Raw genomic sequence first — 20262 nt, forward strand, 5'->3', positions numbered from 1 at the left:
ACTGTGGATATAAAAAGCCAGAATTCTGTTCTTGATGTGCATCCATGGTTACAAAAGAAGCAAATCACAGGGGGACCCCCCCACCCCCCGCCGATATATCATTCTGTCGTCTTTTTGTTTCTTCGGTGAAGGTGCTTGTAAAATGGTTCATCTGTGGTTCAGTAGGAATTTTAGAGTTTTAAAATGATCTGTTCTCACTGAGCTTTTTATTGCCAAAATGTTAGGAAAAGATAGGCAAGGCAGTAACCTGTGAGCGACCCTGGCGAGGCTTCCATGTGGGGTGTTAGAGGAGGGGGAGGGATTTCCTTTGCCCCGGGATCATCAGAAGCTGCATCAGGGCATGGGTGCTCTTTCTGCAGAGAAATCACAAATGGTGGGAGGCATGGAAATGAGTTGGGGGGACATTCAAAGTGTAGAACTTGGGACTTCCCTGGTGGCGCAGTGGTTAAGACTCCGCGCTCCCAATGCAGGGGACCTGGGTTCCATCCCTGGTCAGGAAACTAGATCCCACACACATGCTGCAACTAAGAGTTCGCATGCTGCAACTAAGCAGCCTGCGAGCTGCAACTAAGGAGCCCACAAGCCGCAACTAAGACCCAGTGCAACCGAATAAGTAAATATTAAAATAAAATAAAATAAAGTGTAGAACTTGTGCGATGATGAAAATATTTTCTTTGCCAACTGACCAATATGGTAGCCACCAGCCACCTGTGGCTGCTCAGTACTTACAGTGTGGCTGGTTAAATTGTATTTCATTTTAATTAGTTTAAATAGCTACTTGTGGCTGGTGGCTACCGCGCCGGGCAGGGTAAGTCTAGGCTGTAGGAGGATTAGGCGAATAGCAGGAGGGGATGTGACCACAGGGGTCTGGGGGACGAAAGCCCGAAATGGTGGGCTGAGTGAGTGGATCGTTTTCTCTGGGCGATGGGATGAAGACTTGAAGACTTTGAACAGAGAAGCGGATGTTTTGGGAAGAACATTTAGCTATACCCACTTTAGGTATAGCTAAATGAAGACTTGAAGACTTTGAACAGAGAAGCGGATGTTTTGGGAAGAACATTCTAGTGGTGCAATATGAAACAGAGCATAAGAGGAAGGGTCTGCAGCAGATGAGAATCTGGGAAGTGTTCGGATCCTATAAGATGTGTCCGAGGCCCAGCGTGTGATGGCAGAGATGGGAGAGGGAAGGGATGTGTAAGCGGGTGGGTGTTGGGGTGCTGGGGCACTGGGAAGGTGTCTGTGAAGCTGCAGGCCTCAAACCTGGGTGACAAGGAGGATGGTGAGTGAAACAGAGAAGGCGGGGTGCTGCAGGGGCCCATTGAGGTGTGCAACATGAGATGCTAACGGCTCTTTCTTGCGTCTGAATCTCCTGAGCTGTCTCCTCTGTGGCTCCATTTGCTCCCTCCAGAGCTTGCTTCTTCCTTCTGAACTGCCTGCCACCGCCTTGCTGCTCCCCCGTGGCTCTTGCGGTGCTCACTGTTGACCCTGCAACTGGGAGCCCACACCAGCCACTGTCCACACAGAGGCTGCAGGCCCAGGGGGACCCAGGCCGTGTCCTACGCCGTCTGTGCTCCTCTCCTGTGCCTCACACAGAGCCTGATGGGTCTGTTTGTGCACGCTGTTCTCCCTCACGCTGAACCAGAATGGTTCTCAGTGCCCGTCACCCCTGCAACAGTCACATCGTGGCTTAATTAACAGGCCATTCCTTGGGGCCTGGGTTATATTCTTCAGCCCCTTAGTGATCGTCCATAGTTGCTCACTTCCAAAGGGGAAAGCCAAGTGTGTATTTACTCATTCGAGGAATATGTCAGTGTCAAGTCCTATCTTTGTTGATAGAGACACAACAGTGAACAAAACACAGCCTGGTTCTCGTGAGCTGACCTTCTCCAGGGGACAGAGGTGATCAATCGGCATATAATACGATCAGTGCCAGGAGTGAAGGAGCAGCTGGAGGGGGGCATGATGGGGAAGGTGGGGAGGACGGTCAGGTGACACCTGAGTAGAGATCTGAGTGAAGGGAGGGAGGAAGCCATGCAGAAATCCAGGGGGAAAAGAGTGGTAACAGCAGGTGCAAAGGCCCTGAGGTAGACGTGCACTTCATGTGTTCTAGGAACAGAAAGTGGCTGGCGGGGCCTGAGGAGGGTGTGGGAGGGATGCGGTGGGAAGGAAGGTAAGAGAAGCAGTGGGGCGAGATCACATGGGGTCTCCTGGTCCCCAATAAGAACTTTGATTCTGAAGGAAGTGGGGAGTGTTTTGAGCATGAGTTAGAGAGGATCTGCGTTATGACTGCTGGTTGCTGTGAGGAGACCGAGGCCATAGAGCAGGTGTGGCAGACTTGCTGGGAAGCTGTTGCAGTAAATAAGTGAGAGCTGACGGTGGCCTGTGCCAGGGAGTGGAGGTTGTGAGAGTAATTGGATTGTGGATGCAATTGGCAGGGTTTGCTGGGGGCTGTGGTGTGGGTGGAATGTGAGGAAGACTGGAGTCAGGGGTGGTGCTGAGGCTTTTGGCCAAGTGGCTGGAAAAATGAAGTTGCCATTTCCTGAGACAGAGGACCACGTATTGGAGGTGTGAGTTGCAAGGTGTGTTTTGGATATATTATGTTTAATATGCCTATTAGGTAGTGTGTTAATTTTCTATTGCTGCTGTAACAAATTATCACAGACTTGTTGGTTCAAAACAGCGCAAACTGATCGTATTATAGTTCTGTTGGTCAGAAGTCCGACATAGGTCTCATGGAGCTAAAATCGAGGTTTTTCTTGGAGGCTCTAGGGAAGACTCAAATTCCTTGCCTTTTCCAGCTGTCAGAGGCTGCCTACTTTCTTTGGCTTGTGGCTCCTTCCTCCATCTTCAAAGCCAGCAATGCTGCATGTCCGACCAGTTTCCACAGGTACATCTCCTCTTCTGACCACAGCCAGGAAAGAGTCTCGAATTTTTGGGATTTCTGTGATTCTGTTGGATCCATCTGGATAACCCAGGATACTTGCCCTGATTCCAGGCTTTAATCACATCTGTAAAGCCACTTTTTCATGTAAAGTAACATATTCACAGGTTCCAGGGATTAGGACCTGGGCGTGTCTGGGAGTCCATTGTTCTGCCTAATAGCTTGGGGGTGTGGATAGACAGTTGGACACACAAAGCTGGAAGTCAGGGGAGAAGGCTGAACTTGAGATATAAACTTAGAAGCCATCAGTGTACAAATGGTTTAAAGCCACGGCATCAATCACATGGGCTTTCCAAGGGAGTGAGTCTAGTCCTAAGGGCAAAGCCACATACAGTCTGGTCTGAGCCAAACCTCCCAGTCACATCACTCTGGTTGGAAGGGCCCCGCCCTTCTCTGCCGCCCTAAGTGCTGCTCCTTGGTGAGACTCAGGCCCAGTCTGGCTCTGCACACGTCACCTTCCTTCTGGCCTTGTTTGACTTTGCATCATGTGTCCTTTTATTTTTTTTTAATTTTCAAATAACAGCTTTATTGAAATATAATTCACATGCCATGTCAATTCACCTATTTGAAGTGTGCCATCCTATGGATTTGAGGATGCTCCCAGCTATGTACCACCAGCACTACAGTCAGCTTTAGGATATTTTCATCACCCCAAAAGGAAACTTACCTCTTAGCTGTCACCTCAAATCCCCCCGTCCTTCCGTCCCCCACCAACCACTAATGTACTTTCTGTCCCTGTAGATTGGCCTGTTCTGGGCATCTCATATAAGTGGGATCATGTCATATGTGGTCTTCTGTGACTGGCTGGCCTTCTCATTTTAAATATGGATTTTGTCTTGCACGCTCCAGTTTTCCCAATTTTTCTTTAGTTTTATTCATTCAGTCCTTAAAATTTTTTTTTTTAACCGAGCAGCTATTATAAAACCAGGCTTTGTGTTGGGATTCTAGAAATGAAAGCCTGAGTAAGACAGGCTTGCCATCATCACGGAGCTCTGAGGTGGGTAAGCTGACAACGCCATGGCTGTCACTTTCCCCTCCTGAGCTCCCGGCTGGTGTTGCTGCTGGATCAGGGCATTCTTCCTCCCAGATCCTGGAGGAGGCTTCTAATCCACATTGACCCAGAGCCCTAAGCAGCCAGCCCCGATCATCAGTGTTCCTGTACCAAAAGAGAGCTGACTGTCCTGCTCTGATGGGAAGGCAGGTAGATGGGCAGTTGCATATATGCAGTTGGGTAAGTGCCGAGCTGGGCACGGACAGGGTGCTTAGGGATTCCTGGTTAGGATGGAGGCATCGCCTCTGCCCCTGTGAAGCATGGTTGAACTAAGTGTCGAATGATGAGTTGGGAACTTACCAGTCCCACCCAGGGATGGAGAAAGAAAGGTCCTCCAAAAGATCCCCGCTGGTTGAATGCAGAGACCGTGGCTTAAGACCGCATCCTTCTGTCTTCAGTATCTCACGCGGTGCTTTGAGTTCGAGGCAGCTGGTGCAATGGTAACTCGTTCAGGCCTGGTGACTGCTTACCCTTCAGCCCACCCCAAGGAGGTGGGGGTTCCTTTTATGTCCTGAACCACCGCTTTTCCTCTTATCAGAGGCCAGGAAGGCTAGGATGGGTCTCAGAGAATTTCTTCCCTACCTTTCCTGGGTAGCCTTGGATGACAGGCACCCCCGTCCTGTCACTCCCTGCAGACCATAGCAGGTCTCCTGAGGCCAGGGGATGGCCTGCACTGTCCGATTCACTGTCCTGGCTACTGTGTGTTTGTCCCATGTGGTTCCCGGATCTGCATGTGACTCTAGGCTGAGATTTGTTGGAGGATGGATTTCTATGAATCCCTTTCTGCTGCAGCCCCAGATCCAGGAAGTGATGCTACCTCATGGTCAGGGCCATGGACTATTTGGGGGGCCTGGACCTTTGCAGCCCCAGAACCCTCGGTGTCATCATTGCTGAGGAGGGCCTGGGAGACAGCATGGGAAGCATCCTGCAGCTTCCAGAAGGATGCTGCCGGGATGGGAACGAGCACAAGCAGGGGTGATGGGCACTTCAACTGTGGTTTCTAGATCCCCGGGGCCGCAGGTCCACCATGTGCCCATGAGGATGCTGCAGCCTCACGAGGGCGGCAGGCTTTTGCTCAGTGTTCCCTCTGCACCCACTTCCCGTGCCCTGACTTCCCCGGGCCTCTCAGCAGCCCTCCAGGGGGTGGGTGGTACCATCTCCACTTCACAGGTGAGGAGACTGCCTGCCAGGTGGAAGGTGGCAGGTTCAGGGTTTATGTCCAGGGCCGTCTCTCTGCAGCCACCACGCAGAGCTCTCCCTGGATGCTTTGCTGCCTTGCAGAGCTGTGGTGATGCATCCTCTTTCTTCTCCTTCTCGTGATCTTTATCCCCATCCTCAGGGTCTTCCTGTGAGTTGGGAAGCGTGACCCGTGCTGCTGGTGCCACCCAGGGCTAGGGCACGGTGGGCGTGCCCCTTCACCCTGCAGAGCTTTGCTGAGCCCTCGGCCCGGCTGTGATTTCAGTGCTGGGCTGGGCTGGAAAGGGCTGGACTTCTGCTGATGGAAAAAAGGCCATAAAGCACTGGATGCGGCGCTGGCACATTGCCTGACCCACCACGCTGGCACCCTCCCCGTGATTCCCGGTGCCCACATGCCAGGGCCAGGGGTCCTGCTGATGTGCTTGCAGAACCTCAACTGCAAAATAATCACCTCCCTCTTTGTTTGCAGCTGCTGCTTCGTTTTTCCTTTGCGGTGCTTTCTTGCGGTTTCCTTTGCTCCTTCGCAATTCCTTTCTTTTCTGCTTTCATTTAAAATGATTTTCAAGTAGACACATGGATGCTGGAAAAGGGCTGGCGATTCTCCTCCCTCTGAATGCTTACCTCACGTGTCTTGAAAGGAACGCTTTTTAAACCTTCTTGGTGTGATGTTCCCGATGACCTTGGCTGATGACGAATGTACCCCCCGCTCCACACCCCTCCCCAGAAGCAACTTCCTTCTGCCTTCCAGGATGTCTTTGATTTAAAATTAACCTTTCTGCAGGTCGGCCCCTTTGCTCAGGACAAGCATCTGTCCTTGCAGTCTGTGAGAGCCAAGTGTGGTAAATGTGTATGTATGTGTGGGTAGAGCCAGAAAGCCAGCACATCCACTGGGAGGCGGCAGAAGGATTATGATGGCAGTGGCAGCCAACTCAGTGCCCCCCAGATGGCAGCTGGGACGAGCAGGCTGCGTGGACATGCTTGTACTTGAACCTGTCGAGGATAAGAGCCAACTTCTCCGTCAGGTCCCCCCCACCTCGCCACAGTGGCCTCATTGCACCTACCTCCAAATGGCCAGATAAGGTCCCCTAACTAAGGGGGTGGCCTCCGAGGCCCAGTCGGTGGCCTGGCTTCGACGTGGCTCCACAGAGAGGACAGTACATGTGAGAAGCCTTCAGCTGCCGCCCTGCATCAGGGCCGAAGGCCGTCAGCCGGACCAGACACCATCCGAAGACGTGTGGCTGACTGCAGCCCTCTGGCATGACTTGTGACCAGAGACAAGCATCCATCCGTTCCGACCGAGAGCCCTTCCACCGAGCAAGGATGGCCTACTTTTGGGGAATTAGAGAGACTCTTCTGGAGGAGAAACCCCGCCTGTGCTGAGCGTGGGGAGAACAGTAGGTCCCCAGGAGCAGCCACTGCACGTTCAGAGGACAAACTTCACGTCTGTGTCTGTCCTCGGGAGATAATTGTCCCAAGCGCGTGGTAGGGAGGGCCGTGCACTTGACAGTCACAGGGTAGACGTTTCCTATTGGGGAATGAGGGCCAGAAATTACTGGTGGAATTTGCTGGACGTCTGGCTGTCTTTGGGGGCTCCAGGCTCTGCTGATGCTTGCTGACTTGAGCCCCAAGTTGGACCGGCTCCTCGGATCCAGCTGTGCCAGTTCTCGTGACCTTGGGCTGTCAGGCGGGGCTTCTTAGGATTTACTGATAAAATGTTACTGATATGAAGATGTGCTCTGAGGACCAAGTAATGGTTGTGATAACTTGGTTAAATACACTGTGACTATTGAGATGAAAAAATGACTAGAAATTAAAGAGACAGTAATACCATTTATCATTAGAACCAAAAAAAAAATTGGTTTGGTCGTTGGTCCGTGGGTACTTGTACCTCTTAGACACTCAGACCCTCTTGCTTTTCTTCCAGTATTCACTGGATTTCCTTTTTTTTGTCCCCTTGGTCTGTCTCCATGTACCCACCCTCCCAGTCTCTCTGACCCCCTAAGCTCTGTCCATGTTTCACGTTCCTATTTTTCCTAAAACCTCTTATTTTCTGGAAGACCAGCTTCTCTTGACTTTTATCCCCTGGTCAGCAAAAGCAGACTCGCCCTGGTGGCCGCGATTGCATGTCATTGCACGTTCTGTGTAGTTGTGGGCTTGAGAAGCACGTCACGTAAGAGGACACGTCATTTCCTGGTTACTCTTCTGCCTGCTGCTGTGATACAGACATAGCTCTCATTTGAGGGTATCTGAGGGTGGTGATGCTCTGGGTCTTCTCCCCCGCTGCCCACCTTTCGCTGGCCCCAGAATACCAGAGAGTCTTCTTGACATGGCTGTGTCCCCCTCTTTTCCTGTAAGGACGATATCTGGGCTACGTTGGGTTCTTGCGTTCAATGCCAAGGTTCTTTGGGATGGCACAGCCCACCCGTGCCTCCATGCCAAGGTACCAGCGTGCAGGGAGAGATGCCAGACTTTAAAAATGATTGAGCTGAAGTGTGTTCGCTGCCAGAGGAGAATGTTCATTCCCTAGCTGGCTTTGTATCTTGGTCCGGTAGAATTTCAGGAGGGTGGTGGCTAACATGAGCTCAGTGGATTATGTTTTACTCTGAAGACGTTGTTTAGTTAAGAATACCTCTTACCTGGCAGAAGATGGCTATAGGAGTCCATCCCGATCCTTGCTGGAGGAGACCCCTCACACCTGCATGTCTGGGTTTTCAGGGCTCTTTGTGGAGCTGCTCCCCACCCAACAGTGAAAAGGCTTTTTGGAAGGCTGGGTAATGCCCAGGCCTCTCTCTAATGCCTTGAGTCTCAGGGTTCAGCCCTTTAAGACATTAGGTTAAAGAGGATGTTAGTACAATAGATCCAACTGCTTATACTGACCCCAGCTGTCTGAGGGCCAGGTCTCAGTTAAGAAAGAAGGAGAGATCATTGTGAAGAGAGAAGTACACCGTCTGAGGAAGGGAAAATAGGGAGCGAGGCCTGGGAAGGGGGGTTGGGGTGGATTTGGGAGCGTGGGGGTAGAGTGAGGCCTCTGACAGGGAATTGAATGGACTCTAAAGATAAATGTCTGTTTCCTGGGTTTTTTTTTCCTGGAACTGACTCCAATTGTAATTAAATCACATATGTGTATTGAATAAAAGAGGTTGGAATTTCAGTCTTGCTTGGAATTTGCATTTGTATTGAAGAATTAAAATCTTGTGAAAAAGAAGAGACCCTAAGAATGTTCAGTGTCTCCCCTACACTGGTGTCCCCCTTGACAAGACTGCTGGACCCACATAAACCTAACTCAAGTCACGGTGTTACTTCTGGCTTTGGTCCTTGGCCCGTGGAGGAGCTGCCTCCTATCAGATAAGGAGTAGAGTTTGGTGGTAAGGCAGGGGCACGTCTGCAGGTGCTGGGACCGTCTTTGACTCAACCATTTCCCACCCTGAGAGCCCATCTCTCTTCCATGACCCTTCAGACCTTGAGACCCTGCAGACCTTGCGAGACCTGAGGTCAGCCCTGGACAGATACCCTTCTAAGAATCCATGGAGAGCAGGACCCTCTCTCCATAAAATGCCCAGACACGCAATTTGTACATGAAATGTCAAGGGTATAGGTAGGTATCTTAACGAGTGTCCATAGGGCCCAGATTAAGAATCCTTGCTTTAGGGCCCAGGTCACTGCTGAGCTACCAGGGGTGCCCCTGGACCCCAGCTGCCAGGTGGCCTTTTCCTGTCCATCACCTTTGCTTGTCCGTCCCCCCACCATTTACTAACAAGGCAAGAGTCACTGGATTGTTGGAGCACCCCATGTCCTGCGGTACTCATGTGGTAAGCAATACTGAGTCATAATTTTTTGTTTTTATTAAAAACCTCTTTTTTCCAAAGCCTGCTTCTCTTTACAACATATTCTAATCCCATTTTATCTTCAAGTTTGTGTACATTTTTACGGTTCAGGCTGGCTCATTTGCAAAGCTCTCTGGGGAACGGCAGTATTTAAAGATTCTTCTTGCTTGAGTCTTAGGAACTGTCTCAGTCTTAGGAACTGTCTCAGAAAATAAGAAAAAGCCATTTCTTATTTTCAGTTTTCTTCTGAGGTGGAGAAAGACCGTTCTGCCACCTCTGATCACCTCAGGACGGTTGTCATCACTTTACAAGCAGAAATCCATTGGTATAGGAGGGCGTGGGCATACAGGGGTACCCAGGAGAGGAGCGGAACTTGATGAGCCGGGGGGTGAGGATGTGATGAGCACGTGGGCCTGACTGTGGAAAGCAGACTTGGATCCACTGACCGTTCCGTTGTTGTGGGTTTCACATCAGAACAGCAGAATCTGCAAACCCTTGACCCTAAAAGGGAAGGTTTTCTGTCTTTAAAACTCCATCAAAGCCTGGTTCTTCGAAATCTCCATTTCTCAGAGCCCCTGCTAACCATGCATGGGTGCTTTGCGGGTGCCCACAGATTGGTGTTTACATGGCCAGTTGACCTCCTTCAGACCGACATGCCCTGTTGGGAACCCCTACCCTCCATCCACGTACCCCCATTTTGGGCCCACACCAGAGGGTGGTCTCACCTTCTGCATATGGACTTGAGTTCCAGTGTGGGTGGAATTGGGGGTGTCCTCTAAGACGTTCACTGACAACGTGATGAATGAAGCCAGCTTTATTTTTAAACCCTGATTATTTACTCAAGGTTGGATAAGAGAATTTTTGCAAGTTTTCCGAAGCTGCAGGAGACAGAATTATTGCTGGATCCTTGTTTAAGCTTAGGGCACCGTCTGCTAAGGGTCTGTGCCAGTGAGGGGATGTGTGTCAGGCTCCCCGTGGCCTTTCCTTCCTTGGCGGGACTTCAGGGTCCCAAGGAGCTCTGGTCGCCAGTCGCCTTGGAGTGAGTCAGCTTCTGAGGCCTGTGCACCAGCCTTAATTCCCCTTGCTGGAGCCAGTGTCCCTGACGGCATCACCAGACACAGGAAACGTGACGTTGATTGAAGTGGGACAAGCTGGAGGCGTTTGTGTGCACAGTAGTGTATGTTCTTCGTATGATGTGGCGGGAGCTTGCAGAAGGCGTCTTGGCTCCTGGAAATCAGGGACCAGCTGCGTTTGGTTTCCAAGGAAGGCAGACGGCAGGAGACGCTTGGTCCCTGTGGTTTGTAAGCATCTCCCTGCGAGTGTGGCAGTGGGTGGGAGGGTTGCACTGGCTTGTGAGCAGATGGGAAAATCACACTTTCAGAAGAAAGAACAATTCTTTACTTCATAAAACTTGCGTGAGCTATTGATTTGTTTAGTTTACAATCAGTGCTTTGTGAGAGCAGCTAATTTCAAGCAGGAACAATTGCACTCCAGGTGGAGCTCCTTTTCTCTCTCTTTTTTTTTTTGGTTTTTGTTTTTAATTTTTATTTTATATTGGGTACAGTTGATTAACAATGTTGTGTTAATTTCAGGGGTAAAGTGATTCAGTTATACACATACATGTATCTGTTCTTTTACAGATTCTTTTCCCATGGAGCTCCCTTTCTTGTTGAGATGTATAAGGACCTTGAAAGCTATGCCCACCCCCTTGAGTGCAGGATGGTAGCGTGATTTGCTTTCAATTGTCCTTTTTCCTGCCACACAAGATACCCAGGCCTTGCCCTCTCCTGCCCCACTGCCCTGGGTGGAGGGGATGTCTGCTAATATAGGTGACCACCCAGCACGATACTGCAAAGGAAGTAGCAGCTCCATCACCTTGGCATTGAAAGGAGTGTGTCTGAGCTCTCTGGCTTTGGTGCCAACTGACGGGAAATGCAAACTCACAGTGAATGGAGACAGCCACCCTTTAAAACTTGCCTGAAACTCAGAGGAGGAGGGGGAAGGAGCAGGGAAGGTCAGGAGGGCAAGTATATGGGACGGTGGCCCTGCTTTAGCCCGTCAGACTCGTAACCACAGTGACCTTGGCTGCCATGGGCACTGCAACACAGGAGCTGAAGCTGGAGGAGAGGTAGGGGGCTTCCGGGCATTGATAGCAAGTGCTGGCTCCTGTCCCTCTGTCTCTGATTTCCCGGTGTGGAATCAGGGTGGCCCATGGCCCCAGACTCCCCCTCTGGTTAGTCTTCTCTGGACCATGGTGGGGGTCAGGGGCCCTCAGTTATTTCAGTATATCTAGCAAAGCACCTTTCCAATGATGTCACATAACACACATGACATGAGTCTAGGGAACCAGGCACATGATGGAAACTTGACTTGTGGCTGGAGGAAAGCCCCATGGCCTTGGGAATAATTTGAGCAGTATGTCTATGGTAAATGTCCATTTCAACTGAAATTTTAAAAATGCTACCCTGGTGGAAAGAGCACCATACTTGCTCTGGAGTGTTGGTGAGGAAGGACAATTATAAACACCTTGATCGCTAAATAACTTTTGTGTTTTGGAAGTAGATGAGATGCTTCTGTCTAATGAGATTGAAAATGATCAGTTTTTGCTTGGATATTCGGGCAAGTCTGTATCCTTTTATATTAAAATGTGTGGGCTCCCGTGTTTCTCTATGTTAAGTTCATTAGTAATTACCAGTCAACAGTAATGAGAAACAATTACGTAGCGTTTTGTGTAGAGTGATTTTGCTGACATAGAAACAAGTACTATGAGAACATACCTAAATGAAGAATGGTGAATAGGATTATTTCTTTCAACAGAATTGTGAGGACAGCTGTAATTGTAGCCAGAGTTCTTGGTAGCTAGGTATTGGAAAATTATGCACTCAGCAGTCCACCTTGCATATTTTATTAACTTGCCTGCTTTCTCTGTAATTTGGAAAACTGGAATCAAGCAACTGAATGAATAAAACTTGCATCAAGGAATGTGCAGGGTCTGTTAGCCAGGTTGAAGCTTAGCATTATTATAAAATTTCAGACTTTTTCTTTACATTTTCATTTTTGCTTCCCTCCATAAATTAATGCCAGCACTGAGCCTTTTTTTTTTTTTTTTTTTTTAACTTGCTGTAGTGATACTCACTAACGGGAATAGAAATAATTTCAGAGTAAATTTTCCCATAAATAAGGTAATGTCAGTTTCAGGGGTGTCTGACTTTTGCTTATAAACAGAAATTTACATTAGCTATAGTGCCCTGGGTTGTACAAGTTAACAGGAGAATATTATTTGGGAATAGCCTAGGTGAAGGGACTCACACTTGAATATTATAGTTAGTTTCTTAGAGGGCAGGAAGCTTTCTTGTCGGGGGAGGTGCTTAGGCTAGAAGGCTCGCTCACAGTTGAGGGGAAGATGAGAGGGCTCCTCAGGTGCTTAAAGGTAGGGCCTGCACCCCAGAGATCGTCTTCTGGGCTTCCCTGGTGGCGCAGTGGTTGGGAGTCCGCCTGCCGATGTAGGGGACGCGGGTTCGTGCCCCGGTCCGGGAGGATCCCACATGCCGCAGAGTGGCTGGGCCCGTGAGCCATGGCCGCTGGGCCTGCGCGTCCGGAGCCTGTGCTCCACAGCGGGAGAGGCCACAACAGTGAGAGGCCCGCGTACCGCAAAAAAAAAAAAAAGGATCGTCTTCTGCCCACGGCTGGGAGGACCAGTTTATGGAGAAACTCTATCTGGGCAGGCTTGGGTTCTCTGCCCTTGCTAAGCACATGGGTTCAGTGCTGTGCTTCTAGCTTCTCAGGGCCAGGCTGGTGATTTTTACTGATGATCTCGTTTTAGCCAAACTCAGGCCCCGAATTGGTTTTGTCAGAAGATGAGAAAAGTGACACTGAAGATCAGGAAGAGACGGAAGTGGGCGTCATGGAGGATCAGCGCAGTGTAATCCTTCACCTCATTTCTCAGCTCAAACTTGGAATGGATCTGACCAAGGTAGGTGGACGTGTCCCCTGGGGCTTGTGGCCAGTTGTCTGGGTGCCTTCTGTCCCTCACAGGCTTTCCCGCTCCGGAGACTGGGGATGCAGAGTGGGGAAGGGTCAGAGCTGCGGTCAAGTATGGATGTTCCGGGGATTATTGGAAAGGATATTTTATGTAAACGATCATCCCCAGAGCATGAGCCTTGCATTTGCTTCTCTGGAGGAGCTGCAATGCTTCAAGGGCAGGGAAAGCACACAAGATGATAAGGACAATTCAAGATGGGATTTCTTTGTCTCCTGCTGTGTCCTGGAGAGGATTAAAGGTGACCTAGAGAGATGGACGTGGCGCATTGGCCACAGAGAGAAAACAGGAGGAAGGAAATGGTGTGGGAAAGAGTGAGGCTGCCTCCACCTGCACCACCACCCCCCCCCCCACCCCGCCTCTGGGCACCTGGCCACCTCCTGTTGCTGGCTGTCATTGGCCTTAACCCCATTGATGATCCAGACCTCGCTGCTCACGTGGAGAGCTGTGTGCCCGCTGGTTGGTAGACGCACAATAACTCTTGTTGGTGCTGCGCCCATCCTGGGAAACCTCATCAAGAGGACCCAGCATCCTCCACGCTGGTGGCCGGGCGATGGCCCCCGTGGAGCCTTCCCTGCCTCCGGGCAGTGGCTTCGATCTGGAGGAGAGAGGGAAGGCCACTCTGCATGCAGCTGAGAGGTGTGTGGGCCTCGGGAGCGTTGTGGGTGGTGGGAGATGCCTGCTGTCCAGCCCACCCGGCTTCCCTTGCCCGTCCTGATGCTGTTGCCGAAAGCTTGGCTTCTTTGCACTGGTGCCGAATCGAATCTTGGAGACAGAGTTTTGGGTGAAGTAGAAAAGAATAGCTAATTTATTGCTTTGCCAGGCAAAGGGAGACACAGCGAGCTCCTGCCCCACAAAACTGTGTGTCCCAAACTGGGAGGTAAGGAATTCAAGGGCTGGGTTGCCGATAAGGATCAGGGTGTGTGAAGGGCCTGCACTCCTCCCGTCTGGCCTCAGGTGGTCTTCTCTGGAAAGAAGAATGCTAACATTTCCCATTTGTTGAGGGTTTTCTTTCTGCAGAAGAGTTCAAAGACATTGTTAATGTGTATCCCTTGAGACTGAACCAGGACCCTGCCCCAAGGCTGCACTATTGTTTCCTGACTGCTCCTCCCTTGTCTCTGCATCCCCTCCCTTCCCTGATTAGCAACTGTTTGAAAGGCTTCCATGCCCTGGAGCCCCACAGGGTCCTGCTCAGTTTCAGTAGGTGCATTGTGATTAGGAGGGAGGGACGTGACCATGGGAGGGTGTGCTGGGAATGAAAGTTCTGGATCCCGAAGGCCTACTTGAAATGGTCGGAGCCCCTGAAGGTGCAGCCTGGGGAAACTGCCTTGAGGGTCGTGGGCTTGTTTGGCTGCCTGGAAGGGGCTGGATTCCACAAGCTCAGCTTGGCCTGGAGACCAGACCAGCGAGAGGGAGGGGGTGGGTGAGACAGGCTCTTTGAAGAGGAAAGCGACAACAGGGAGCCTCAGAGGGGACAGAAAAGCCTTTTCTTGGGGGTGTTCTCATGGGTTTGATCATGAGGGAGTCTGACATCCTGGGAACCTGCACTACTTTCCATGGGATTGGGGACGCATGCTGAGCAGTGTGACCTTGAAGGTTCCCTTGTCTCCCCTTTCCCTGCCCTCTGCTCGGGGGCTCCACACACCAAGCTGACATCCTGCTGCCTTCTCTTAATTTCTGTCACCTGGCCATGTCATTTGCATCCTTTTTGCTAGAAGAATCGCTTAAGTGCTTGCCTTTTAAAAAGCCCCCTCTCTGATTCCTGTCTGAGTGTAGACCACTCAGACGGAGCTTTGAGTGAAGACCTGGGGGCTGGAATCTGGGCTGTGACATCACTAATTTGACCCCAAACCATGTTTCCAAACTCTGGTTCACAGCCCATTTTGTGGGTTGTAAAACCAGTTTAGTGGGTCAGATGATCATTTCTAAAAAATGAAATAAAATACATTAGAAAATACCAGAGTGTACAGCAGGTGAAACTTTTTAGTTCTGTTGATACGTGTGTACTGGGTCACCATGTGAAATATATTTGCATCGTGGATCATATTCTATTAATTCAATGTAGACTCCTGAGTGATACAGGAGAGAGACTGTCAGAGTAACTGAAGTTGCCCAGGTCAGATGTGGAGAAACCCAACAGCACTGAGGGGACTGTATGACGGCAGGTGGAGTGTCTCAGAGACATCACCTTCTGGCTCCTGTGTTTTATTTTTTAATTTTTTTATTTGGCTGTGCCGCACGGCATGTGGGATCTTAGTTCCCTGACGGGGGATCAAATCCATGCCCCCTGCAGTGAAAGCTCAGAGTCCTAACCACTGGACCGCCAGGGAAGTCCCTCTTGTTTTAAAATATGGAAATCATGAGAAGTGTACGTCGCCTTTTCCTAAAAGAGCAAACGTGTTTATCCAACAGTCAGCTATCAGAAAGAAAAACTTTTCTAATCTGTTGTTCATTAACTTATTTACTGGGAAGAAGCTGTTATTCAGAAACCAGGGGAACATTTGACAAGCTGAAATACTTGTGAAAGGAAGAGGGAAACCTTTTATTGTCCCATGAGGCTTTTGGGCTTTCGTTGCCCTGCCCTGTAAAAATGTTGATGAAATTGTATCTTCCCCTTTTTAAAAAAAATTTTATTGAAGTATAGTTGACTTATAATGCTGTGTTACTTTCTGCTGTACAGCAAAGTGATTCAGTTATACATACATATATATTCTCTTTCATATTCTTTTCCATTACGGTTTATCATAGGATATTGGATATAGTTCCCTGTGCTATACAGTAGGACCTTGTTGTTTATCCATCCTATATGTAATAGTTTCCGTCTGCTAATCCCAAACTCCCCCTCCATCCCTCTCCCACCCGCTTCCCTTTGGCAACCACAAGTCTGTTCTCTATGTCTCTGAGTCTGCTTTGTTTCATAGATATGTTCATTTGTGTTGTATTTTAGATTCCACATATAAGTGATATCATGTGATATTTGTCTTTCTCTGTCTGACTTACTTAGTATGATCATCTCTAGGTCCATCCATGTTGCTACAAATGGCATTATTTCATTCTTTTTAATGGCTGAGTAATATTCCATTGTCTACATGTACCACATCTTCTTTATCCATTCCTCTGTCGATGTACATTTAGGTTGTTTCCCTGTCTTGGCTATTGTATATAGTGCTTCTGTGAATATAGGGGTGCATGTATCCTTTTGAATTATGGTTTTTTCCAGTTATATGACCAGAAGTGGGATTGCTGGATCATATGGTAGCTCTACTTTTAGTTTTTTGAGGAACCTCCATACTGTTCTCCATAGTGGCTATATCAATTTACATTCCCACCAGCAGTGTAGAAGGGTTCCCTTTTCTCCACACCCTCTCCAGCATTTGTTATTTGTAGATTATCTCTTTCCTTATTGTCTCTTCTTGGCTCTTGTCTGTGTCATTCAGTTAAGCTTGTGCTAAGCTGGCAGTGGATGAGCTTGGCCTGAATGGCACTTGGTTCGATGAGCAGGCACCCTGGAGAGGTTACCTTCCACGACTTGAGGATGAAGCTTTGATCTCTCCCTAAGATAAGTGCGCAGCCCCATCTTTGTGGAGGTGTCCAGCACAGCTGCATTCCCAGGTCACCAGCCTCACTGGGCCTTGAGTGCTGTATTTTGCTTTAGTTCATTAACTGTGGTCATCAGTTTCCTGGGCAAGTGACCAGTGGGGTTGTATAACATCCCATGCTCAGAAGCATCCCAGGCTTGGTTTACTGCTCTGCTGTTGCTGTCTTGAAATTCTTAATCATTTTGAACAAGAGGACTTGCATTTTTGCTTTCACTGGGCCCCCCAAAGTAGGTATCTGGTCCTGCCTCCAGAAGCACCTTGGTCTGTCCTCCTTCCTCAGTTGTGGTTCCAGAAGCCCAAGTTGCTGGTGAATTCCTCTACTGGATAACCTGCTACAATTGCACAAATCATGGGTAGCCCAGGAAGGAAAATGAGGGAAAAAGGAGGAGCCACAGAAGATGGAGGGCACAGAAGGGCTCTTTGACAAAGGGACATGTAGGTTGAGCCTGGAGGGTGAGTGGGCAGTAGTGGAAGGAACTAGAGGAAGGGCATTCCTGGTGGAGGGAACAGTATTGGGCAAAGCCAGAGAGCGAAGGCGGTGAGGCTGGGGGGAGTGTAGGCTGGGGGGAGTGTGTGCTGGCGGGGCATGGGGGAACCTGGAGTGGGGGCTAGGGTTAGATCTGCAGAGCCTTGTGGGCCATTGAAGGAAGGTGAACCTGATCCTGAGGGTGATGGGAAACCTTTGGAGGCCTTGGAGCAGGTGGGAAACATATGTTTTTCAGAGTTGCTGCCCTGATAATTTGTGGGCTCCGCGGAGGGGGCCCACAGGATGCAAGGTTGAGCTTGGGGGTTTATGACAATTTTTACCATGTTTTCAGGGCTATGAAAGGCAGCCGTCAGTAACGCACATGCTCTCTCATCTAACAAGTACTTATTGAGTACTACACCTGCCAGGTACTGTTCTAGGCACTGGGAGTGCAGCAGTGAACAAAACAGAATCCACGCCTCGCGGAGCTTGTGTGATGGTGGAAAGAGACAGACAATAAGCTAGAGAGAGAAAAGAAAAGAATGTGGAGATGCAAACACAGTGGAGAGACACAGAGCATGGCGGGTGGGGATGGAAAGCTGATGGGGCCGGTGAGCCTCTTAGATGAGCTGCTCAGCGCAGGACTCTCCAGGTGTCACTGGAGTACAGGCCAGGTGAAGATGAGGAAGCCAGCCAGGTGACCATGTAGTGGAAAGCTGTTCGGGCCAGCCGTGTCAGTGAGTGGACAAGGCCCAAGGTGGCCCTTGCCTGGCATTTTGAGGACGAGCAGGGAGGCCATTGTGTCTGGATCAGAGTTGACCCGCGTGGGTTGGCAAGAAATTAAATTGGCAAGACAGCAGGGGCTGGATCGGAGGGCCTCGCCGGACATTGTGAGGACTTGGGGTGTTATTATGGATGATGTGGGTGGCTGTCAGAGAGTTTTGAACAAAGGAATGCAGGGCTTTCCTTGTATTTTGAAAAGATTATTTTGACTCTTTTATAGAAAGTAAACTGGGACGGGGCAAGTGGGGTGCAGGCAGCAGGGTCAGGGTGGGAATGGAGGAAGTGACAGACAATGGCAAGGGCAGTGGCAGTTTCTGGGTGTACTTAGAAGACGTGCCAGCAGGCTACAGGTATCCTTTTTGCATGTGGTTTTGTTGTAAGGTATGAGCAAAAGAGGAATAAAGAATGACTCTAAGATTTCAACCTGAGCAACCGGAATAATAAACATTAGAGCTGCTGTTTGTTTCAGTGACCTATTGCTGAGGGATTGACCACCCTAAACGAAGTGGCTTAAAATAACCATTTTATTTATGTTCACAGTCTGGGCTGGGCTCAGCTGGGTGGCTCTTTTGCTGGTCTTGCCAATGGTCACTCGTGTACCTGTCATCAGCTGGTAGGCTGGTTGTAGGCTGAACGTGGCTGGGACAGCTGGGCCTCTCTCTCCTCAAGAAATCTTGTAACCTTTCTGTCTCCATGAATCCTTCCCACATGGTCTGTCCAGCTGGGTTGCCAGACTCTTACACGGTGGCTCAAAACTCCCAGGAGGGCCAAACTGGGTGCTGATAAGCCTTGGGCCCCAAACTGACACTGTGTCACTTCCACTCTGTTGATTAAAGTACCACAAGGGGACTCTTCAGGGGTGTGAATTCCAGGGGCTTGGGTTCATCGAGGGCCACCCGTGGAGCAGACCACCAGCCCCGCTTACCAAGGGGGGAGAGGCTATGGGAAGAGGAGGTTGGGGTGTTTCGGGGGATATCCCAGATTCAACCTTGGGTCTCTTGGGTCTGAGGGATCCATTCAATTCTGCATCCAAATTGAGAGGATGTGTAGGCAGCTGAGGATAGAAGCCTGGGGTTTGTGAGTGAAGCTTGGGTACCAGTTTGAGAGTGAACAATGTGCAGAGGGTGGTCCAACTCGGGAGATGGTAACCCCCCTTTAGGGAGTGAGTAGAGATGTAGGGGGAAAGTCCAAAGGCCGAGTCCGGGGAATCTCCAGTATGTGAAGGCTGGAGAGATGAGAAGGGTCCAGCAGAGGAGACTGAGGAGGGTCAGCTGAGGGGAGTGGGGGTAGGAAGCAGAGGAACATGATGACATGAAGTCACACACAGGCAGTGTTTGAAGGAGAAGGGAGTTCTCCGCTGCGAGGCACTGCAGCCAACAAGCCTGCAGAGGGACCATTGCCTTTGTTTTGGTCAAAGTTTGATTAGGTGGCTTCAAGGGAGGATGGGGAGAAAAGTGGTGACAGGGAGTAAAGATGGCGTTTCAAGGAGCTTTGATGCAAAAGGGAAGCAGAAAATTGGGACGAAGCTCTGGAACAAAGAACTTTGGTTTCTGAAGATGTTTGAATGCTGATGGGAACGATAGGTCGGGAGAGAGGGCGGGGATGCCTGCGGGAACTTGAGAGGGGAGGGGTTCTGGGATCCCATGAGGTGCGGAGAGTCTGTCCCTAGCTAGGACAGCCCACCATTGTAGCAGGAGGCAAGCAGCAGAGCGGAGGGGCGGGGACCCCGGGGGACCCTCAGCTCTGTGTTTACGCACGTGGTTCTGAGCCGGGACGCGCCCCAGCTGTTACCTCACTTCTGAATGTCTCTGTTTCCTTGCCTGTAAAGCAGGGATAATCCCGTCTTGCTCCCACATCTGCACAGCCACGTGTCAAGGATTCAGAGCAGTGAGGGTGATGAAGAGGGAAGGGCTGTTAGAGATTTGGGGAGGGAGGAGGCAGCAGGGATGAGTGGCCCTCTCAGACGGAGGAAGGAGGTGGCAGGATTGCCCCTCGCCCCGCCCCGGGGCGGGGCACGTAAGGATTCTAGGTCACGAATTTAAAGTGAGACCAACAAGCATGTGTCTCTTTTCTCCAGGTAAGTTGAGCTGCCAGGTTGAGGCTCGGAGAACGTGAGGAGGTGGATTAAACCAGGGTTGGGGTTTGCTGGCTGACCCCCCAGAGGGAGAGAGGGCCGAGGGGCCAGGGCGTGGTGGTGGTGGCAGATCAAGGGAGTGAGTGTCAGGTGGGGCAGGCATGCCATGGTGGGCGTGGAGGGAAATGAGGCGACAGGGGATGGTGGACGTGATGGGGTCTTGGGGCTGGGGCTGTGATGGAGTGAGCTGGACGTACCGGGTGATGAGAGGAGGGGGGTGCTTGAAAT

General features: G+C 50.3%; 1 protein-coding gene across 2 annotated transcripts in view; it reads left to right on the forward strand.

Annotated features, from left to right (window-relative positions):
* The window catches only part of OSBPL10 (oxysterol binding protein like 10), a 281519-nt gene that overhangs the window by 235613 nt on the left and 25644 nt on the right, over nt 1-20262 (forward strand). For both annotated transcript variants that reach the window (XM_065885061.1, XM_065885062.1), the window contains one exon: nt 12837-12986. In XM_065885061.1, coding sequence (XP_065741133.1) covers nt 12837-12986 — 150 coding nt within the window. The remainder of the gene's footprint in view (nt 1-12836; nt 12987-20262) is intronic.

Source organism: Phocoena phocoena, chromosome 10, assembly GCF_963924675.1.
Source record: "Phocoena phocoena chromosome 10, mPhoPho1.1, whole genome shotgun sequence".
NCBI classification, from domain to species: domain Eukaryota; kingdom Metazoa; phylum Chordata; class Mammalia; order Artiodactyla; family Phocoenidae; genus Phocoena; species Phocoena phocoena.